Raw genomic sequence first — 21,642 nt, forward strand, 5'->3', positions numbered from 1 at the left:
CATGTGAATATTCACTTAAAAACCTTCATCTGTAATGAATACAATGTTTTCATATGCTTATCCATTGATTTTACTACATGTAGTTTCCATATGAATTTTATTTGCTAATCTACAGTATTCTCAATATATGTTGTATGAAAACCAATTGGAGACAAGATGGCATTATAATGTCACTCTTCACCATCCTAACCTCATTCACTTCAAACATATGACATAATTAAAAAATAAGAAGGCATAGTGGGTTCAAAAAAAGAACGTAAACTTCTACTGAAACCTTCTATTCAAATAGAATTGGCCAGTCATATTTTTTTTTATTGTGCTTTAAGTTAAAGTTTGCAGTTTAAGTTAGTTTCTCATACAAATATTTACACACACATTGTTATGTGACCCTAGTTCTCTCCCTATAATGTGATAGCACACTCCTCCTTTCCACCCTGGAGTTCCCGTGTCCATTCAACCACCTCCTGTTCCTTCTGTGATGTTTGCTTGATATATTTTTTTCCATCTTTTGAGTTTTAGTTTGTGTCTTTAAGGTGTGTCTCTTGTAGGCAGCATATAGATGGATCGTGTTTTTTATCCATTCTGCCACTCTGTCTCTTCATTGGTGCATTTAGTCCATTTACATCCAGAGTAAGTATTGACAGGTGTGAGTTTAGTGCTGTCATTGGATGTCTTTTTTGGTGCGTTGTTTGTTGGTAGTTTCTTTGTTTCACTTAATTTTCTGTGCTGAGTTGTTTTTATGCATTTTCTTTTCACCTTTTTCATTGTTGTTGATTTTTTATTTGCTGAGTCTTATGTTTTTCTTGTTTTTTGATAAGATTGTTAGTTTCTTTTGTGGTTACCTTAATATTTACCCCTATTTTTCTAAGTTTAAACCAATCTTTTATTTCTTTATATTGCCTTGCCTTCCTCTCCAAATGAAAGATCAATGACCACATTTTTAAGTCCCTCTTTTCTGTTTTAATGTTGTCATCTTTTACATATTGACACCTCTGTTTCCCTATTTTCTGTGTTTTAGCTTTGATTTATTTTGTGACTTCCCTATCTGGGTTGATATCCGGTTGCTCCGTCCTGTGTTCTAGTCTTGGGTTGTTATCTGATGTTATTGATTTTCTAACTGGAGGACTCCCTTTAGTATTTCTTGTAATTTTGGTTTGGTTTTTGCAAATTCCCTAAACTTCTATTTATCTGAGAATGTCCTAATTTTGCCATCATATTTGAGAGACAGTTTTGCTGGATATATTAATCTTGGCTGGCAATTTTTTTTTCCTTCAAGGCTTTATATGTATCATTGCGTTGCCTTCTTGCCTGCGTGGTCTCTGCTGAGTAGTCTGAGCTTAGTCTTATGGATTCTTCTGTGTAACTTCTTGTTTATCTTTAGCCACTTTTAAAATTCTCTCTTTACCTTTGGTTTTGGCAAGTTTGATTGCAATATGTCTTGGTGACTTTTTTTGGTTTGTTGACTTTTTTTGGAATCTATCTTTTATGGGGTTTGGTGAGCTCCTTGGATAGATATCTTCTCATCTTTCATGATTTCAGTGAAGTTTTCTGCCAACAAAACTTGAAAAATTCTCTCTGTATTCTTTGTTATTCACCCCTGTTCTGGTACTCCAACCACTGGTAGGTTTTCCTCTTGATAGAGTCTCACATAATCCTTAGGGTATCTTCATTTTTTAAAAAAATCTTTTATCTGATTTTTCCTCAAATAAATTGGTGTCAAGTGCTTCGTCTTCAGTCTTGCTAATTCTGACTTCCATTGCCTCAATTCTGCTCCTATGGCTTTCTATTGAGTTGTCTAATTCTGAAATTTTATTGTTAATCTTTTGGATTTCTGTTTGATGTCTCTCTATGGATTCTTGCAGCCTGTTATATTTGTCATTATGCTCTTGTATAAGCTTCTTAAGTTCCTCTATGGCTTTGTCTCTGTGTTTCTTGGCTTGTTCTGCATTTTGCTTGATCTCCTTCCTGATCTCTTGAAGATTTCAGCATATTAGTCTTTTGAATTCTACCTCTGGTAATTCCAAGAAATTTTCTTTGTCTGGAGGGTTTCTTGATTCCTTGTTTTGGTGGCTTGCTGAAGTCATTGTGGTCTGCCTCTTTATGTGATTTTTATATTGCCTATTATCTCTGAGCTATCAATAAGTTACTATATTTATTTCTTTTATGTTTGTTTACTGCATCCTAGCTTCTTGTTTTGTTTTCATATACCCATATAGGCTGTTCATGTGAACTAGTTTGATTATTGGCACCTTTGAAACTCTCATATCCTGTCTCCAGGTGGCTGGTACTATTACTAGATATGTAAGCCCATGAGTCCATTTACTTTTCTTGTGTGGATTCAGCTAGGTTTCTTGTCGTTGGTCACCAAGTGTGTAGTGCAGATTCTCACCTACAGTCGTAGATGGGCAGGAGAGATTGGAGCAGGCACAGATATCCGGCTGTAGTAAAGGGTCACATGTTCATCAAAGCAGGGAGCTGACCGCTGCCCCTGAGTGTCTGCGTGGAAGGTGTGTTCCTGTTCCCTAGAGTATGTAGGAAGGTGGGTTTTGCAGCCAGACTATGGGCACTCAAGATTACTGGCTGTAAGGGCTAGGAGTCACCACTTATTCTTGCATCCCTGTCATGGGTGGTTCAGTAGAGTGGGTGAAGCCACCAGTCCTCAGGCCCCTGATGTGGGGAGGTGAGGACTGTGCTTAAAGGGCAGGGCGGTGTCAAATGTCAGGAACCTACCACTCCCCCTTATGGCAGATAAAGATGAAAGTAGACCTCAGGAATATACCCGGTTATACTGTGCTTATGAGGGCCTACGCTGTTGAAATGGGCCCACACAGCTCTATGCAGTGGTGAAAGGCATTCAAAGTCTTTGGACCCCTTATACCTGTGCGTAAGTAAAGGGCTATGTCTGCCCAAGTTCCCAGCTTAGGGGAGCTGGTAGATTAATTTTTCCTGTTTGTTAATTTGTTCCCTCTCCAAAAGCCAGGAGAATGGCTGGGGTGCGTAACGAGTCCTACTTCTGGCCCAAGGAGTGCATCGATAGCTGAAGCTGGCCAGGGACCCAGAGCAGAGTGGAGAAAGGGCAGATAAATGGGAAAGAGGTACTTCCCAAAAAGGTTTTTTTTAAATCATACAGTAGGTTAGACTCTTGTACTTATCTTTTGCCAATTGATCACCTTTTCTTGCCGATTCTGGAGGTTTGAGCACTCTCTTCTGATGTGGAAAACACGTCCCAAGTGTCACTGCTTGCCTCTCCACTTGTGCCTGTTGACCCAGCCTGCAGGGTGCCATTTCCAGCCAGGTCAGGTCTGGCAACTCATAGCTACTTCTGAACTGTCTGTCCCCCTGCCGCTCAGTCCAGTTTCTGAACTTTGTCTTTGATGTTCAGGACTCTTAGATTTTCATATATATTTTTTTTTCACTTTACTTTTGTGTGTGTGTGTGTGTGTCTTTGTTGAAGAGGGACCACACGAAGTATCTGACTACTCCGTCATCTTGGCTTCACCTCCTCCAGTGATGCTTTTCTTAGTGCATCAGGCTAGGTTTCCTGGGAAGAAGATTAGGATGCCAAAGATTTCTTAGGGAGTACTCCTTGAATCAGCACGTGTGAAAGAGAAAGGAAGGGAGAAGGATTGGGCAGAGGAAGAAATTGAGTTGGGATGCAGTCTGAAGATTAGCCTCTACTGAGCCTGCAGTGAGCTCTGGAACTGAAATGGCCCTTTTGAGTTATCCTAGTTAGAGCAAGAGGGTCAGGCCTTTAAAAGGTGTGTTGATGAGTCATTGGTTGCAACCTAGGAGGAGGCTTGGCATTGGGTACAGAAGTGCTCTTCTTCTGAGGCACTTCCAAATGGGGTTAACAGTTAAAGGTGCTCTGCTAGGCTAAGTGCTGAGGCAAGTGCTTCTAATATGTGAAAGTAGCAGGAAAGAAAAGAAAGGAGCAGAATGAGAAAGCCAGACCTTGAATAAAGCTGTGTTGGCTCACATTCACTGAGCACATTGAATACTTCTTAGGGGGCAGGCATTGTATTTGTTGCTGTTAGTTGCTACTGAGTCAACACCAACTAATTGGACCCCATGTATAACCAAATGAAATCCTCCTTGATCTTGTGCCACCTTCACAATTTTTGGTATGTTTGTGTTCATTGTAATGGCTGTTGTCAATCCATCTCCTTGAAGGTTTCCCTGGCCTTTGCTGTTCCTCAGCTTTATAAAACATGATGTCTTTCCAGTGATTTGTCCCTTCTGATGATGCAATCAAAGTAAGTGAGTTAAAGATCCAGAACCATATTCTGTTCTCCATCATGTTTTCATCAGCCGATTTTTAGAAGTAGCTTGCTAGGCCTTTCTTCCCAGTCTGGCTTAGTCTGGAAGTTCTACTGAAACCTGTCCACAATAGGTGACCCTGCTGATGTTTGAAATACTAGTGGTATAGCTTCCAGCATTACGACAACATACAAGCCACCACAGTAATACGAATTGATATTAAAGTATGCATTTGTAGTCACTATGGTGCTTGACGCCACATCAGACTTTCCTAATAAAGGAATTAGTCTAAGCCTCCCAAGGTAATGAAATTTCTCTTAAAAGTAATTAGATTTGGGAGGGGCATAGGTACCATACCAGGCTGATAATATGGGCTGTCTTCTAAATAATTCCTTGGGAAGACTATCTCTCCATCACAAAGAGACCAAATAGAGGCAGTCAGGTTTCTGTTCCTATTGTTGTTTCTGAAATGATCTTTGTACTGCTGCAACCTTTGGTGACCATAAGGAAAACAACCTTAGGGAGGAACCAACATATGAAGAATGAAAATGCAATATTATAGCTGCGTACCTGGACTTCCCTATCTCTGAAACCTTTGCTAGGAGTGGTAATTGTTTTTAATGCTTGACCCTGTTTGTATCACTTATAAAGTTGAGGCATCTCCAACATTACCCAACACATGAACTAATATAATTATGCCAACTTTATAGATGTTGAAACTGAGCTTGAAGCAAATTGTCAAAGGTCAGACAGCTACTACAGAGCAGAGGTAGGATTCAACTTGAAGTCCAGGATGAAGATCAGGTTCCTGAGATCATTGACTAGGCACATGGAAGGGAACAGCCTAAAGAGGAGGGGCTGCAGTGCTGGATTCTCTGAGAGGATGAGAGGGAGGAATCCTGCTTGGTTTTCACATGTTTTGTTTTCTGATTCCATGTTGTTGATGAGTCTGATGGAAAAAATACATGTGACAAGACGCGTAATAGATATACAAGGATCCGTCATTTTAGAGGAAGCCTCACATCTATACTGTGAAAAAAAATAGATATTACAAATCCTTCTCTATGTTCACTCTATTTCCTTTTTCCTCCTCTTCCATTTTTCCTTCCTCTTTCACTCTTTTTCTCTCAGTCCTCCTCTCTCCTCCACTACCTCCTTCTTCAAATTTTAATGATTGAATACCCTAATGCCTAGAAAAAAAAAAAAAAAAAAAACTAGAGGCTTACCAAATTCAAGACTATAGTTTCCTCTGAGAAACAAAGGAGGGGAATGGACAGGAATAAAAAGAGCACGTCATCTTTATGCATATTATTGTGTTAATTTAAGAAGATAGTTGTTATGGCAAAATATCACAATTTATTAATTCTAGAAACATAAATACATGGGTATTTCTCCTGTTCTTCTGTGCTGTTGTGCCTGTTAGAAAAGTTCATTGATCAATGAAAGGAAACAGGTAAATGGCTGATTTAGCCTGTGGGTTCTGTCTAATTTTCTACCTCCTCCCACAGAGTTCTTATAAACAGATAACAGAATGAAGACCAATGATCTTCCCTACAAAGCAGTATTAAGAATCATATATAGAAATGTAAGAAGAGATCACCATACACCCCTGCTCTCTCAAAACAATATTAATTTTGGGGGGAAAAATCTAGAACATTCATCAAAATTGAGCAAGGACAAGTTTGTCTTGCGATGGGAAAAGTCCCCGGAATTTTAGGGTCAGAGTAGGATATCAGCAGAATGACAGTTGTGCAAGTATTGGTGTAAAGGTACAAGGAAACATGTCAAAAGGATCGACAATTAGGCAGGAATCTCACACATGACTCCATTCTGCTCATCTTCTGCAAGTATCTACTTCACAGCTGCCCCCAGATGGACTGTTAGACAAAGATCTCTCCCTATTTGCAAAACATAAGTTAGGGAACTTCAGATTACCTAGGTGCTAGCACTAAGAAGTGACATTAAGTTCTCCTTGGACACTGAATTATAAAAATGAAAGTGCTGTACTCAGGGAGCACAGAAAAAACATAAAGACCAGGTCTTTTCTTCTTAGTTGTGCTGCTTACTGACCTGGGCAAGGCTGTTGAGTGTGTGGTTATAGACAGACTATTTGTAGTCTCCGTGGCCCTTGAGGTTTCAATATCCAAAGCTCCTTATTAGTCAAACTCTTTTGTTGTCATTCTGATCTCAGGGCAGAGAAAATTGTTAAGAAGCAAGGCTCAGAGAAAGAGTTTAGCACTGGCTGATTCCTACCCCAAGGATATGTCATCCACTTTCCTCCAAGTCCTTCTGCTCACATCCATTGTAAGTACCATGCACACGTGGACACAGAACACTTATGTAATTTGATTGTATATTCAAAGACATCCCTCTTCCCACAAAAGTACCAGGTTGTTTGTGAGTCTTCCACCAATCCTGATGCCCAGTTCTTCCTCATACAGTCCAGTTTCTTGGATTATCTGCTCGGCATACAGATTGAATAGGTACGGTGAAAGGATGCAACCCTGATGCACACCTTTCTTGTCTACAAACCACAAAGCATCCCCCTGTTCTGTTCGAATGATTGCCTCTTGATCTAAGTACAGGTTTCTCATGAGCACAATTAAGTGTTCCAAAATCCTCAGTCTTCCCAATGTTATCCATAATTTGTTATGATCTACTCAGTCTACTGCCTTTGCACAGTCAACGGAAGAATGGATAAACAAAATTTTGTATATTCATACAATGGAATATTATTTAGTCATAAAGAGAAATGAAGTCTTGATACATACTGAAACATAGATGAAGCTTGAAATCTTTATGCTGAATGAAATAAGTCAGGCACAAAGGGATAAATATTTTATGATCCACCGCAAAAAGAAAATCAAACCGCTTATGGTCAAGTGAATTCCAACTCGTAGTGATCCTTCCTATAGTGCAGAGTATAACTGCCCCATAGAGTTTCAAGGATCACCTGGTGGGATTCAAACTGCTGAACTATTCCTTAGCAGCTGTAGCTCTTAATCACTAAGCCACCAGGGTTTCTTATGATCTACTAGGGCTCCTTATATCCCACTTATATAAAACACCTAGTCATACAAATGCCTAGGAAGCAAAGTCTATTAGTGGTTACCAGTAGATGGGAGGAAATGGAGCTGAGAGTTATTGCTGAAGGTGTACTGAGTTTTTCTTTTGGGTAATGCAAATCTTTTGGAAATGATTAATGATGTTAGTACAACATAATGCATGTAATTAATGTCATGAATTTTACAACTTAAGAAGATTAAATGGCATACTTCTGTTATATATATTTTACCACAATAAAAAAAAATTAAAAACAACAAACAGATACCAGTTCATTCCCACTAGGATGGTATACAATACATACATACATATGTGCATACATATATGTATGTATGTACATATATATGTATGCATATAAATACTTCAAGTCCTCTTCAGTTTCTGCAAGCAAGGTTGTGTCATCTGCATAGCACAGGCTCTTAATGAGCCTTCCTCCAATCCTGAGGTCATCTTTTTCTGCCTATAGTCCAGCTTCTTGGATTATTTGCTCAGCATACAGATTGAATAAGTATGGTGAAAGATACAACCCTGACACACAACTTTCCTGACTTTATATCACTCAGTATCCTCTTGCTCTGTTCAAACATACTCCAGTGTGACCTCATCTTAACAAATAACATCTTCAAAGGTATTATTTCCAAATGAAGTCACACTTAAAGGGGTTAGGACTTCAACATGTCTTTTTAGGAGGCATTTTTTTAAAATTAAATCCATAACAATAAGATTCAACAAAACAGAACTTAAGAGAAAAAGATAAATATAGAATTCAGGATAGTTTTTGCCACTGGGAGGGTACAGGGAGAGTATTCATTGGATTATATGGTGATGTCATTACTTTATTTCATAACCTGGGACATGGGTATATGAGTTCTCATTGTATTACTATTCTTTAAGAACTACTGATACATTTCACACAGTACTGTGCATGTGATATTTTAATAAGTAAAATTGAAAAGATTTCACTTCCCAGATTCTTTCATATTCTAGATTCTAAATCCATTCTTTCATCTTCTAATATTAAAGTCATTCTTCTCAAACTTCAGCATGCATCAAAATCTCAAAGAAGGAATTATTTAGTATGTTCATCCTTCAAATGTCTCCTCAGATATCGAAGTCAGTAGATCTTGGGTGAGGTATGGAAAACAGCACTACAAACAAGGTCTCAGGTGACTCATCTCTGCAAGTGCTTTATGAACATACATGGAGACAGCTTTGCACTAGAATACACCTGGTGAGGATCTGACCTCCTGGTTTAGTGCTGAACACAATCCCACAGCCACCATTAATGATGACCAGAACAGAAGGATCTCCAGGCACTGCATTAATTCTTCTACAAGATCTGTCCTGTTGTCACCCTGACACCACAGAGATGATTCTGACTGAGGGCCCTGCTTCTTTGTGATTGTGGGGAAACTAATCTTCTTAAGTTTGCCAACTAGCCTTTGGTCCCATTTCATTTTACACTCTACATTTCTTCCTTGAAATAAAGTCCATGTCTGTAGAAAAATTGTTTTCTTCATAAGAAAACATTACAAAGTTTTGCATGAGATCCCTAAGAGTGCAGACAACCCACTAAGACTTTAATGATTAAATTAATTTTAACCAGCCTCTGTGTGGACTCACCAGAGTTGAGAAAGAAAAACTGCAACATAAGGTGACTAATGAGAAAAGAAAAATCTCATGTACACTCTCATCAGTATTTTTTGGTTTTGGTTTTTTAAGGATCAAAGCAAATGTGATTCCCAAAAAGACTACCAACTCTACCCTGCCTACTCAACAATTATTCATTCATTTGATTTAATCACTAAGATGAGTAAAATGTGCTAATAGATATTAGAAAAATGGTAAACCAATAAAACTGCTGAAGAAAGTGTAAAATACATGAGAACAAGGAATAATACGCCGTATAAATTACAGCAACATGCAGAACACAATGGTCTTACCTAAATTTTTTTGAGTATCCTGTGCCAGGCATTGGATTAAGTGCTTTTAGTGGTTATAGGAATTAACTTCCCAACAGAAAATATTCTTTACATAGTCAGTCTAAAGCTCTCATAGTAATTCTTTTCCCCAAACAAAACTTTCTTTAGAAAGGGATATGTGATGTTTTTCTCAGTGATAAAATGGGAGGAGATGTCTTTTGTATGATTCTATGGAAAGATCTATTAACAACAGGTCCTCGGACAGTCAGTTTTGTGTCTCCAAGCACGATGTCCGAATATGATAGCTGAGTGTGTTGCAGCCATCTATGACTCTATCACTTTGATTCAATCTAGAAATCTAACCCAAAGCAGACAGTACAATCACTGAAAAGCAGGTGTGCACCTGATAATGTTCCCCAAGGCTCCCTTCATGCCCCTGTTTCTCAGGCTGTAGATGAAGGGGTTCATCATGGGAGTAACTACAGTGTACAGCATTGAAGCTACTGCAGTCTTTCTAGAAGAGTGTGTAAATGTTGCGCCAAAAGCTGACACGTAGAATAAGGAAACAACTGAAAGGTGAGACCCACAGGTAGAAAAAGCTTTATACTTTCCACCTGCTGAAGGTATTCTCAAAATGGAGGAGACGATTTGAGTATAAGAGAAAATGATTCCAGAGAAAGGAAGAGCACCCAGTATGCTAGCTGCAAAATATAAGATGATATTATTGATGAGGGCTTCAAAACAGGCAACTTTGATGACCTGAACAACTTCACAGAAGAAGCAAGGAATTTCCAGGTCTGTGCAGAAGGACAGTCGCAACAACATCAGACTGAGGAACAGGGCATCCGAAATGCTAATGAGCAAGGAGACTAGACTCAGCAGGCCACAGAGGCGGGGATTTATGATAGTTGTGTGTCTCAGTGGGTGACAAATGGCCACATAGCGGTCATAGGCCATTACTGAAAGGAGAAAACTTTCCAAACTAGCAAAAACCAGCACAAAGCAGACCTGGGTGAGGCATCCTGGGTAAGTGATGCTCTGATTCTGTGCTTGGAGGTTCACCAGCATCTTTGGGATCGTGGTGGTGCTGAAACAGATGTCAGCAAAGGAGAGATTGGAAAGAAAAAAGTACATGGGGGTGTGGAGGTGGGGGTCAGAGCTGACAGCTAGAATGATGAGCAGGTTTCCCAGGACTGTGAGCAGATATATGGACAGAAACAAGATAAAGAGGAGGGACCGCAGTTCCAGATCCTCTGTCAGCGCCAGGAGAACAAACTCTGAAACACCTGTTTGGTTTCTAGGTCCCATATTGCTGATGAATCTGAAGGAAAAGATGAGGTAATTGCATTCAAAGGTCAGCAAGCAGCATCTTGGGATGAGAATGAGAGGAATGGAAGGGAGTAATACAAAGGTGGTACAGTCTGCATGCATTTTATTTGGTTATTTTGTATTTATTTATTTTGGAAAGGGTGAGAGGGTGCTCATTTTTTTTTTAGTTACACTTCTTGTGCTCTCTTTGTCATTTTAAATACTTGGTAATTTTGTTGAGAAAAATAGACTCTGGAGGCAGCCTGCTGAGACTGTCTTGGATTCCACTGCTTTCCTCAGAAATTAGAACTGGGCAACAGAAATGCAGGCATCCCCTGCTTTTGAAAAGTTCACTTTTTTGCACTTTGCTTTTACAAAATACCCACATCAGTAATTGTTTTCTTCGCTAACCGAAAGACATTTAAGTTGGATTTCACTTTTGCAGAAAAACGTGAAAATCGAAACTAGCGTTCAGTGTTTTGCAGTGAGCCTTTAAGGAGGCATTGCACAGCTCCTAGTGACGAGAGTCTGTCCCAAAGCTGCTTCTTTGAAAAGCACACTTGGCGTTAAACTGCAACAGCTTTGAACTGTGCATATCAACTTTATATGTTAGCATTATTTTAGGTTATACGTGTTATTTGGTGTGACTTAGTGGGTTATGTTTTGAGTCTTGGAATCTTCAAAAATTTTTCCCGTATAAATTAATGGTAATTGCTTCTTCACTTTGCGCCATTTTGGCTTATGAAAGGATTCGTAGGAATACTTTCGGATAGCAGGGAAAACCTGTAATACAAATGTGTGTTAAAAAGCAGGAATGGGAAGATAAGGTGATGTTGATAAATCCTCTTCACCACCACAAGAATGTTATAAATGTCAGAATTTTAAAACAGTCATCCTGCTTGAGAAAGGGCAAGCTTCTATTCAGGAGGAAAATGATCCTTGCCATTGTGGAGAGAGAGGACACTAGCAGAATGACAACTCCTTGCTATCAGTTCAAAGATACAAGGAAACATGTCAGGGAGATGGGAGACAGGCAGAAGTTCAAGGGTGACTTGATTCCAATCATTTCATGCTCATACTATCTTCGCATGCATCATTCCCCTGGATGAACCTGTATTAAAACACCTGTCCTCATTTCCAAGCATTAACTAAGGCATTTAGCTTACCTGGCTGGCATCACTAAGGAATGATGCTTGACATCTGTCCTGGATGTTGGATGATGTAGATGGAAGAGCTTTCCTTAGAAAAGGCAGAGGGACCAAGTGAGGCACCAGGCTTCCCGGCAAGAGGATCATCTGTGGGTGGAGTACTGCTTCTCGATGGGAGAGGAATACAAAATGGTCATGTCTGCATGCATATTATTTGGCTATTAAAGTGAGTGAGGTGGTTACAGGTAGACTATTTGTAGCCTCTGTGTCCCTGGGGGCTCAATATCCAAAGTTCCTCATTAACCAAATACTTCTACTGTCATTCTGATCCCAGGACACTGCAAATCTTTAAAGACTAAGAAAATAGAAGGTAGAATTCAGGGTAGCTGGTTCTCAGCCCTTAGGAGACCAGCTGCAAGCCATTTACCTCTCTCTACCTGTTTCTCTCACCTCCAAGTCACATACCTTGCAGACATGGATATACCATACTTCTCTAATAGCATTGCAGTCTTTTTTGAGTACAACCGAAAGCATCTCTATCTTACCAATGATGTTAGAAAGTCTGATTCAATTTGCATTATAGTAAAATGCGAATACGTAGCATTGTTACATTCTAACTGGCATTGAATATCCCTTGATCCTTAATCTTTATTCTATGTATTTTCATGGAGCATATTTTAAGCTATTCTCTGTGATAACTTCTGACTGTGATCACTATAGATAGAGTTGTTACTCCCTTTTTAGGGTTTCATAATCAGCTTTTTTCTTGTGTCCCTATAATTTTGATACACATTTTTCTTCACATTCGTGGAATGTGGGTTGATATTTTGGCTCTTGATTTTTAATGGAGTTGTGAGAAATCACAATATCACTGGCTAGGCAATAGTATGCAGGTTTATCTATACTCTCAGTAGATTTAGCTAGAAGACAACCATTATTTAATAGACGAAGATGGTGTTCCATGTGAATATTCACTTAAAAGGCTTTAATGAATTCAATATTTTTTTTTTATTTTTTATTAAGCTTCAAGTGAACATTTACCATTCCAATCAGTCTGTCACATGTAGGTTTACATACATCTTACTCCCTTCTCCCACTTGCTCTCCCCCTATTGAGTCAGCCCCCACAGTCTCTCGTTTCGTGCCAATTTTGCCATCTTCCCTCTCTCTCTATCTTCCCATCCCCCCTCCAGTCAAGAGTTGCCTACACTCTCTCCCATGTCCAGCTGATTTAATTAGCTCGCTCTTCATCAGTATCTCTCTCCCCCCCACTGACCAGTCCTTTTCATGCCTGATGATTTGTCTTCGGGGATGGTTCCTGTCCTGTGCCATCAGAAGTTCTGGGGAGTATTATCTCCGGGACTCCTCTCGTCGCAATCATACCATTAGGTGTGGTCTTTTAATGAGAATTTGGGGTCTGTATCCCATTGGTCTCCTGCTCCCTCAGGAGTTGTCTGTTGTGCTCCCTGACAGGGCAGACATCGATTGTGGCCAGGCACCAACTAGTTCTTCTGGTCTCAGGATAATGTAGGTCTCTGGTTCATGTGGTCCTTTCTGTCTCTTGGGTTCTTAGTTGTCGTGTGACCTTGGTGTTCTTCCTTTGCCTTTGCTCCAGGTGGGTTGAGACCAATTGATGTATCTTAGATGGCCGCTTGTTGGCATTTAGGACCCCAGGCACCACAATTCAAAGTGGGATGCAGAGTGTTTTCATAATAGAATTATTTTGCCCATTGACTTAGAAGTCCCCTCAATCCAAGTTCCCCAGACCCCAGCCCCTGCTCCGCTGACCTTTGAAGCTTTCATTTTATCCCAGAAACCTCTTTGCTTTTAATCCAGTCCAATTAGGCTGACCTTCCTTGTATTGAGTGTTGTCCTTCCCTTCACCCAAAGCAGTTCTTATCTACAGATTGATCAATAAAAAGCCCTCTCCCTCCCTCCCCTCTTTGTAACCACATAAGTATGTGTTCTTCTCCATTTTTTCTATTTCTCAAGATCTTATAATAGTGGTCTTATACAATATTTGTCCTTTTGCAACTGACTCGTTTCGCTTAGCATAATGCCTTCCAGATTCCTCCATGTTATGAAATGTTTCAGAGATTCGTCACGGTTCTTTATCGATGCGTAGTATTCCATTGTGTGAATATACCACAATTTATTTACCCATTCATCCGTTGACGGACATCTTGGTTGCTTCCAGCTTTTTGCTATTGTAAACAGAGCTGCAATAAACATGGGTGTGCATATATCTGTTTGTGTGAAGGCTCTTGTATCTTTAGGGTATATTCCGAGGAGTGGGATTTCTGGGTTGTATGGTAGTTCTATTTCTAACTGTTTAAGATAACGCCAGATGGATTTCCAAAGTGGTTGTACCATTTTACAATCCCACCAGCAGTGTATGAGAGTTCCAATCTCTCTGCAGCCTCTCCAACATTCATTTTGTGTTTTTTGGATTAATGCCAGTCTAGTTGGTGTGAGATGGAATCTCATCGTAGTTTTAATTTGCATTTCTCTAATGGCTAATGATCGAGAGCATTTTCTCATGTATCTGTTGGCTGCCTGAATATCTTCTTTAGTGAAATGTGTGTTCATATCCTTTGCCCGCTTCTTGATTGGGTTGTTTGTCTTTTTGTGGTTGAGTTTTGACAGAATCATGCAGATTTTGGAGATCAGGTGCTGCTCTGAGATGTCATAGCTGAATATTCTTTCCCAGTCTGTAGGTGGTCTTTTTACTCTTTTGGTGAAGTCTTTAGATGAGCATAGGTGTTTGATTTTTAGGAGCTCCCAGTTATCAGGTTTCTCTTCATCATTTTTGGTAATGTTTTGTATTCTGTTTATGCCCTGTATTAGGGCTCCTAGGGTAGATCCTATTTTTTCTTCCATGATCTTTATCGTTTTAGTCTTTATGTTTAGGTCTTTGATCCACTTGGAGTTAGTTTTTGTGCATGGTGTGAGGTATGGGTCCTGTTTCATTCTTTTGCAAATGGATATCCAGGTATGCCAGCACCATTTGTTAAAAAGACTATTATTTCCCCAATTGACTGACACTGGTCCTTTGTCAAATATCAGCTGCTCATATATGGATGGATTTATATCCGGATTCTCAATTCTGTTCCATTGGTCTATGTGCCTGTTGTTGTACCAGTACCAGGCTGTTTTGACTACTGTAGCTATATAATAGGTTCTGAAATCAGGTAGGGTGAGGCCTCCCACTTTCTTCTTCTTTTTCAGTAATGTTTTGCTTATCCGGGGGTTCTTTCCTTTCCATATGAAATTAGTGATTTGTTTCTCTATCCCCTTAAAGTATGACATTGGTATTTGGATTGGAAGTGCGTTATATGTATAAATGGCTTTTGGTAGAATAGACATTTTTACTATGTTAAGTCTTCCTATCCATGAGCAGGGTATGTTTTTCCACTTAAGCATGTCCTTTTGAATTTCTTGTAGCAGAGTTTTATAGTTTTCTTTGTATAGGTCTTTTACATCCTTGGTAAGATTTATTCCTAAGTATTTTATCTTCTTGGGGGCTACTGTGAATGGTATTGATTTGGTTAATTCCTCTTTGGTGTTCTTTTTGTTGATGTAGAGGAATCCAAGTGATTTTTGTATGTTTATTTTATAACCTGAGACTCTTCCAAACTCTTCTATTAGTTTCAGTAGTTTTCTGGAGGATTCCTTAGGGTTTTCCATGTATACGATCATGTCATCTGCAAATAGTGATAGCTTTACTTCCTCCTTACCAACCTGGATACGCTTTATTTCTTTGTCTAGCCTAATTGCCCTGGCTAGGACTTCAAGTACGATGCTGAATAAGAGCGGTGATAAAGGGCATCCTTGTCTGGTTCCTGTTCTCAAGGGAAATGCTTTCAGGTTCTCTCTATTTAGAGTGATATTGGCTGTTGGCTTTGCATAGATGCCCTTTATTATGTTGAGGAATTTTCCTTCAATTCCTATTTTGGTAAGAGTTTTTATCATAAATCGGTGTTGAACTTTGTCAAATGCCTTTTCTGCATCTATTGATAAGATCATGTGGTTTTTATCTTTTGTTTTATTTATGTGATGGATTACGTTAATGGTTTTTCTGATATTTAACCAGCCTTGCATACCTGGTATAAATCCCACTTGATCAGGGTGGATTATTTTTTTGATGTGTTGTTGGATTCTATTGGCTAGAATTTTGTTGAGGATTTTTGCATCTATGTTCATGAGGGATATAGGTCTATAATTTTCTTTTTTTGTAATGTCTTTACATGGTTTTGGTATCAGGGAGATGGTAGCTTCATAGAATGAGTTGGGTAGTATTCCGTCTTTTTCTATGCTTTGAAATACCTTCAATAGTAATGGTGTTAAGTCTTCTCTGAAGGTTTGGTAGAACTCTGCAGTGAAGCCGTCTGGGCCAGGACTTTTTTTTGTTGGAAGTTTTTTGATTACCATTTCAATCTCTTTTTTTGTTATGGGTCTATTTAGTTGTTCTGCTTCTGAATGTGTTAGTTTAGGTAGGTAGTATTGTTCCAAGAATTTATCCATTTCTTCTAGGTTTTCAAATTTGTTAGAGTACAATTTTATGTAGTAATCTGATATGATTCTTTTGATTTCATTTGGTTCTGTTGTGATGTGGTCCTTCTCGTTTCTTATTCGGGTTATTTGTTTCCTTTCCTGTTTTTCTTTAGTCAGTCTAGCCAATGGTTTATCAATTTTGTTAATTTTTTCAAAGAACCAGCTTTTGGCTTTGTTAATTCTTTCAATTGTTTTTCTGTTCTCTAATTCATTTAGTTCAGCTCTAATTTTTGTTATTTGTTTTCTTCGGGTGCCTGATGGATTCTTTTGTTGCTCACTTTCTATTTGCTCAAGTTGTCGGGACAGTTCTCTGATTTTGACTCTTTCTTCTTTTTGTATGTGTGCATTTATCGATATAAATTGGCCTCTGAGCACTGCTTTTGCTGTGTCCCAGAGGTTTTGATAGGAAGTATTTTCATTCTCGTTGCTTTCTAAGAATTTCCTTATTCCCTCCTTGATGTCTTCTATAACCCAGTCTTTTTTCAGGAGGGTATTGTTCATTTTCCAAGTATTTGATTTCTTTTCCCTAGTTTTTCTGTTATTGATTTCTAGCTTCATTGCCTTGTGGTCTGAGAAGATGCTTTGTAATATTTCGATGTTTTGGATTCTGGAAAGATTTGTTTTATGCCCTAATATGTGGTCTATTCTAGAGAATGTTCCATGTGCGCTAGAAAAAAAAGTATATTTTGCAGCAGTTGGGTGGAGAGTTCTGTATAAGTCAATGAGGTCAAGTTGGTTGATTGTTGTAAGTAGGTCTTCCGTGTCTCTATTGAGCTTCTTACTGGATGTCCTGTCCTTCTCCGAATGTGGTGTGTTGAAGTCTCCTACTATATATGTGGAGGTGTCTATCTCACTTTTCAATTCTGTTAAAATTTGATTTATGTATCTTGCAGCCCTGTCATTAGGTGCGTAAATATTTAGTATGGTTATGTCTTCCTGATCAATTGTCCCTTTTATCATTATATAGTGTCCTTCTTTATTCTTTGTGGCGGATTTAAGTCTAAAGTCTATTTTGTCAGAAATTAATATTGCTACTCCTCTTCTTTTTTGCTTATTGTTCGCTTGATATATTTTTTTCCATCCTTTGAGTTTTAGTTTGTTTGTGTCTCTAAGTCTAAGGTGTGTCTCTTGTAGGCAGCATATAGATGGATCGTGTGTTTTTATCCAGTCCGTGACTCTCTGTCTCTTTATTGGTGCATTTAGTCCATTTACATTCAGCGTAATTATAGATAAGTAAGTTTTTAGTGCTGTCATTTTGATACCTTTTCATGTGTGTTGTTGGCCATTTCATTTTTCCACATGCTTTTTTGTGCTGAGACGTTTTTCTTAGTAGCTTGTGAGATCCTCATTTTCATAATGTTTAACTTTGTGTTTATTGAGTCGTTACGTTTTTCTTGGCTTTTTTCTTGAGTTATGGAGTTGATATTCCTTTTTGTGGTTACCTTTTTATTTACCCCTATTTTTCTAAGTAAAAACCTAACTTGTATCCTTCTATTTCGCCTTGTATCACTCTCCATCTGGCAGTTCAATGCCTCCTATATTTAGTCCCTCTTTTTGATTATTGTGATCGTTTATCTATTGATTTCCATGATTTCCTGTTGTGTGTATTATTTTGTTTATTTATTTATTTTTTAGAATTAGTCTTAATTTGTTTGTTTTTGTGCTTTCCCTGTTTGAGTTGCGTTGATATCAGGACGTTCTGTTTTGTGACCTTGTATTGTGCTGGTACCTGATATTATTGGTCATCCGGCCAAACAATCTCCTTTAGCATTTCTTGCAGTCTTCGTTTAGTTTTTGCAAATTCTCTAAACTTGTGTTTATCTGTAAATATCTTAATTTCTCCTTCATATTTCAGAGAGAGTTTTGCTGGATATATGATCCTTGGTTGGCAGTTTTTCTCGTTTAGTGCTCTGTATATGTCGTCCCATTCCCTTCTTGCCTGCATGGTTTCTGCTGAGTAGTCTGAACTTATTCTTATTGATTCTCCCTTGAAGGAAACCTTTCTTTTCTTCCTGGCTGCTTTTAAAATTTTCTGTTTGTCTTTGGTTTTGGCAAGTTTGATGATGATATGTCTTGGTGTTTTTCTTTTTGGATCAATCTTAAATGGGGTTCGATGAGCATCTTGGATAGATATCCTTTCTTCTTTCATGATGTCAGGGAAGTTTTGTGTCAGAAGTTCTTCAACTATTTTCTCTGTGTTTTCTGTCCCCCCTCCCTGTTCTGGGACTCCAATTACTCGCAAGTTATCCTTCTTGATAGAGTCCCACATGATTCTTAGGGTTTCTTCATTTTTTTAAATTCTTTTATCTGATTTTTTTTCAGCTATGTTGGTGTTGTTTCCCTGGTCCTCCAGAAGTCCCAGTCTACATTCTAATTGCTCGAGTCTGCTCCTCTGACTTTCTATTGCGTTGTCAAATTCTGTAATTTTATTGTTAATCTTTTGGATTTCTACATGCTGTCTCTCTATGGATTCTTGCAACTTGTTAATTTTTCCACTATGTTCTTGAATAATCTTTTTGAATTCTTCAACAGTTTTATCAGTGTGTTCCTTGGCTTTTTCTGCATTTATCCTAATTTCATTTGTGATATCTTTAAGCATTCTGTAAATTAGTTTTTTATATTCTGTATCTGATAATTCCAGGATTGTATCTTCATTTGGGAAAGATTTTGATTCTTTTGTTTGGGGGGTTGGAGAAGCTGTCATGGTCTGTTTCTTTATGTGGTTTGATATAGACTGCTGTCTCCGAGCCATCACTGGGAAACTAGATTTTCCAGGTAGTCAGCTAAAAAAAAAATGCCGTCAGATCCCTATCTGAATTCTCCCTCTGGCTCTGGGTATTCGGATGTTAATGGGGCTGCCTGGGGAGGCTGGGGGAGGGATCAGAGAGCTAGGAGTGTAGCACCACAGAATATAGAGCTGAACACCGCGTTCACGCTCCGCCCCCGTCCGCCAAAATCCGGGCGGGACGGGTCCCCGGCTATGACGCTGCTTTCCTTGCTCGGAGACCAGTCACTTCCTCCTGGGGACTTCTGCCTCTGGTGCGCAGCACCGCTCGCGCGCACTGGGTGGGCGTTTCCCGCACGAACGGGTGGGCCCGCCCCCAGGGTCTATTCAGGCGAATATAATTGGGCCCCGTGGTCACGCCCCGCCCGTGCGCGCGCCCAAATCCCAGCGGGACCACTTCCCGGCTGGGACGCTGCTTTCCCCGTTCTGGGACCAGTCTCTTCCTCCCGGGGACTTCTCCTTCCGGTGTGCCACACCTCTCCCGCGAACTGGGTAGGCGTCACCCGCACGGCCAGGTGGGCCCGCCCCCTGGGTCAATTCAGGGGAATAAAAATGGACCCCATGCTCACGCCCCACCTGCGCGCACGCCCCGCCCGCGCGTGCGCCCAAATCCCAGCGGAATGGCTCCCCGTCTGGGAAGCTGCTTTCCGCGCTCTGAGACCAGTCACTTCCGGGGATTTCTCCCTCCGGTGTGCCGCGCCACACGCGCGGACTGGGTGTGCATCCTCCCGCACGAGCTTGTGGGCCCCGCCCTGGGGTCACTTTAGGGAAATATAGCTGACCCCCCCCCCCGCTTGCGCCCCGCCCGCTTCTCGCCTAACTCCCAGCGGGACGGCTCCCCCGCTGGGAGCTGTTCTCCCCACTCCCAGATCAGTCACTGCCTCCCGGGTGCTTCTCCCTCTGGCTGCGCCTCTACGCCGCCTGCGCCAACCAGCTAGACTTCCTCCCAGGATGGGTTGGGGGGGAAGGTGTGGGCCCCCCTTCTGTGCCGTCTGCCCCCCTGGGCTCTGCCCCAGATCGGGCTCCGAAGGTCACCTGCCTGGTATGCTGGCTCCTGGTTCTGAAAACGGTCGCTGTCTGCCCGTATTTGTTCGTTTTCCGTCTCTAAGTCTGTGCTTGTTGTTCAGAGTTCATAGATTGTTATGTTTGTGATCGATTCCCTTGTTTTTCCGAGTGTTTGTTGCAAGAGGGATTCGCGGTAGCGTCCACCTAGTCCGCCATCTTGGCCCCGCTCCTGAATTCAATATTTTCATGTGTTTATCAATTTATGTTACTACATGTTGTTTCCATATGAATTCTGGTTGCTAATCTACTGTGTTCTCAATATATTATATGAAAAACAATTTGAGATAAGATGGTGTTATGTCACTCTTCACCATCATAAACTCGTTCACTTCAAACATATGACATAATAAAAAAAAAAAGAAGTCATAGTGGCTTCAAAAAGAAGAATGTAAACTTCTACTGAAAGCTTCCGTTCAGATAGAATCTGCCAGTCATAGTCCCCCTCCCTTTTTTAATTGTGTTTTAAGTGAAAGTTTACAGTTCAAGTTAGTTTCTCATACAAATGTTTATACACACATTGTCATGTGACGCTAGTTGCTCTCCCTGTAATGCGACAGCACACTCCTCCTTTCCACCCTGGATTTCCCGTATCCATTCAACCACCTCTTGTCCCTTTTTGTCTTGTCATCTCCTTCTCTCGACAGGAGCTGCCCATTTCGTATCATGTATCTACTTGAGCTAAGAAGCACTCTCTTCTCGACTACTATTTTATGTCTTATAGTCAAATCTAATCTTTATCTGCAGAGTTGGCTTTGGAATCGTTTCAGTTCTGGGTTAACAGAGAGTTGAGGGCCATGTCTTCTGGGGTCTCTCCAGTCTCAATCAGACTATTAAGTCTGGTTTTGTTTTTTTTTTTTTACTAAAATTTTAGCTCTGCATTCCGTTTTTCTCCTGCTCCTTCAGGGACTCTGTTGTGTTCCTTGTCAGACCAGTCATTGAAGGTAGCCAGGCACCATCTAGTTCTGGTCTCAGGCTGATGGAGTTTCTGGTTTATGTGGCCCTTTCTGTCTCTTGGGCTCATATTTCTCTGTGTCTTTGATGTTCTTCATTCTCCTTTGCTCCAGGTTGGCTGGGAACAATTGATGCATTTTAGATGGCTGCTCACTAGCTTTTGAAACCTCGGAGGCCACTCACCAAAGTAGTATGCAGAATGTTTTCTTAATACACTTTGCTATGCCAATTGACCTAGATGTCCCCTGAAACCATGGTCCCCAGACCCCTGTCCCTGTTATTCTGTCCTTCAAAGTGTTTGGTTGTATTCAAAAAACTTCTCAGCTCTGGGTTTAGTCCAGTTGTGCTGACTGCCCCTGTATTGTGTATTGTCCTTCCCTTCAGTGAAAATAATTCTTGTGTGCTATCTAGTTAGTGAATACCCTTCTCCCCCCTCCCCACCCTCGTAACCATCAAAGAATGTTTTTTGTGTGTGTTTAAACCTTTAGTCGAGTTCTTATAATAGTGGTCTCCTGCAATATTTGTCCTTATGTGACTAACTTCACTCAGCAAAATGCCTTCCAGATTCATCCATGAAATATTTCACAGAT

General features: G+C 40.1%; 1 protein-coding gene across 1 annotated transcript; it reads right to left on the reverse strand.

The window, feature by feature from the left end:
• Positions 1-9,623: 9,623 nt before the first annotated feature.
• LOC126071063 (olfactory receptor 7G2-like) lies at positions 9,624-10,355 on the reverse strand (the record flags this gene model as incomplete). The annotated part of the gene is made up of 1 exon (XM_049875362.1): positions 9,624-10,355. A coding segment is annotated over one exon (732 nt), but the record flags the coding sequence as incomplete, so codon positions are not given.
• Positions 10,356-21,642: the final 11,287 nt, after the last annotated feature.

Source organism: Elephas maximus, chromosome 3, assembly GCF_024166365.1.
Source record: "Elephas maximus indicus isolate mEleMax1 chromosome 3, mEleMax1 primary haplotype, whole genome shotgun sequence".
Lineage (NCBI taxonomy): Eukaryota > Metazoa > Chordata > Mammalia > Proboscidea > Elephantidae > Elephas > Elephas maximus.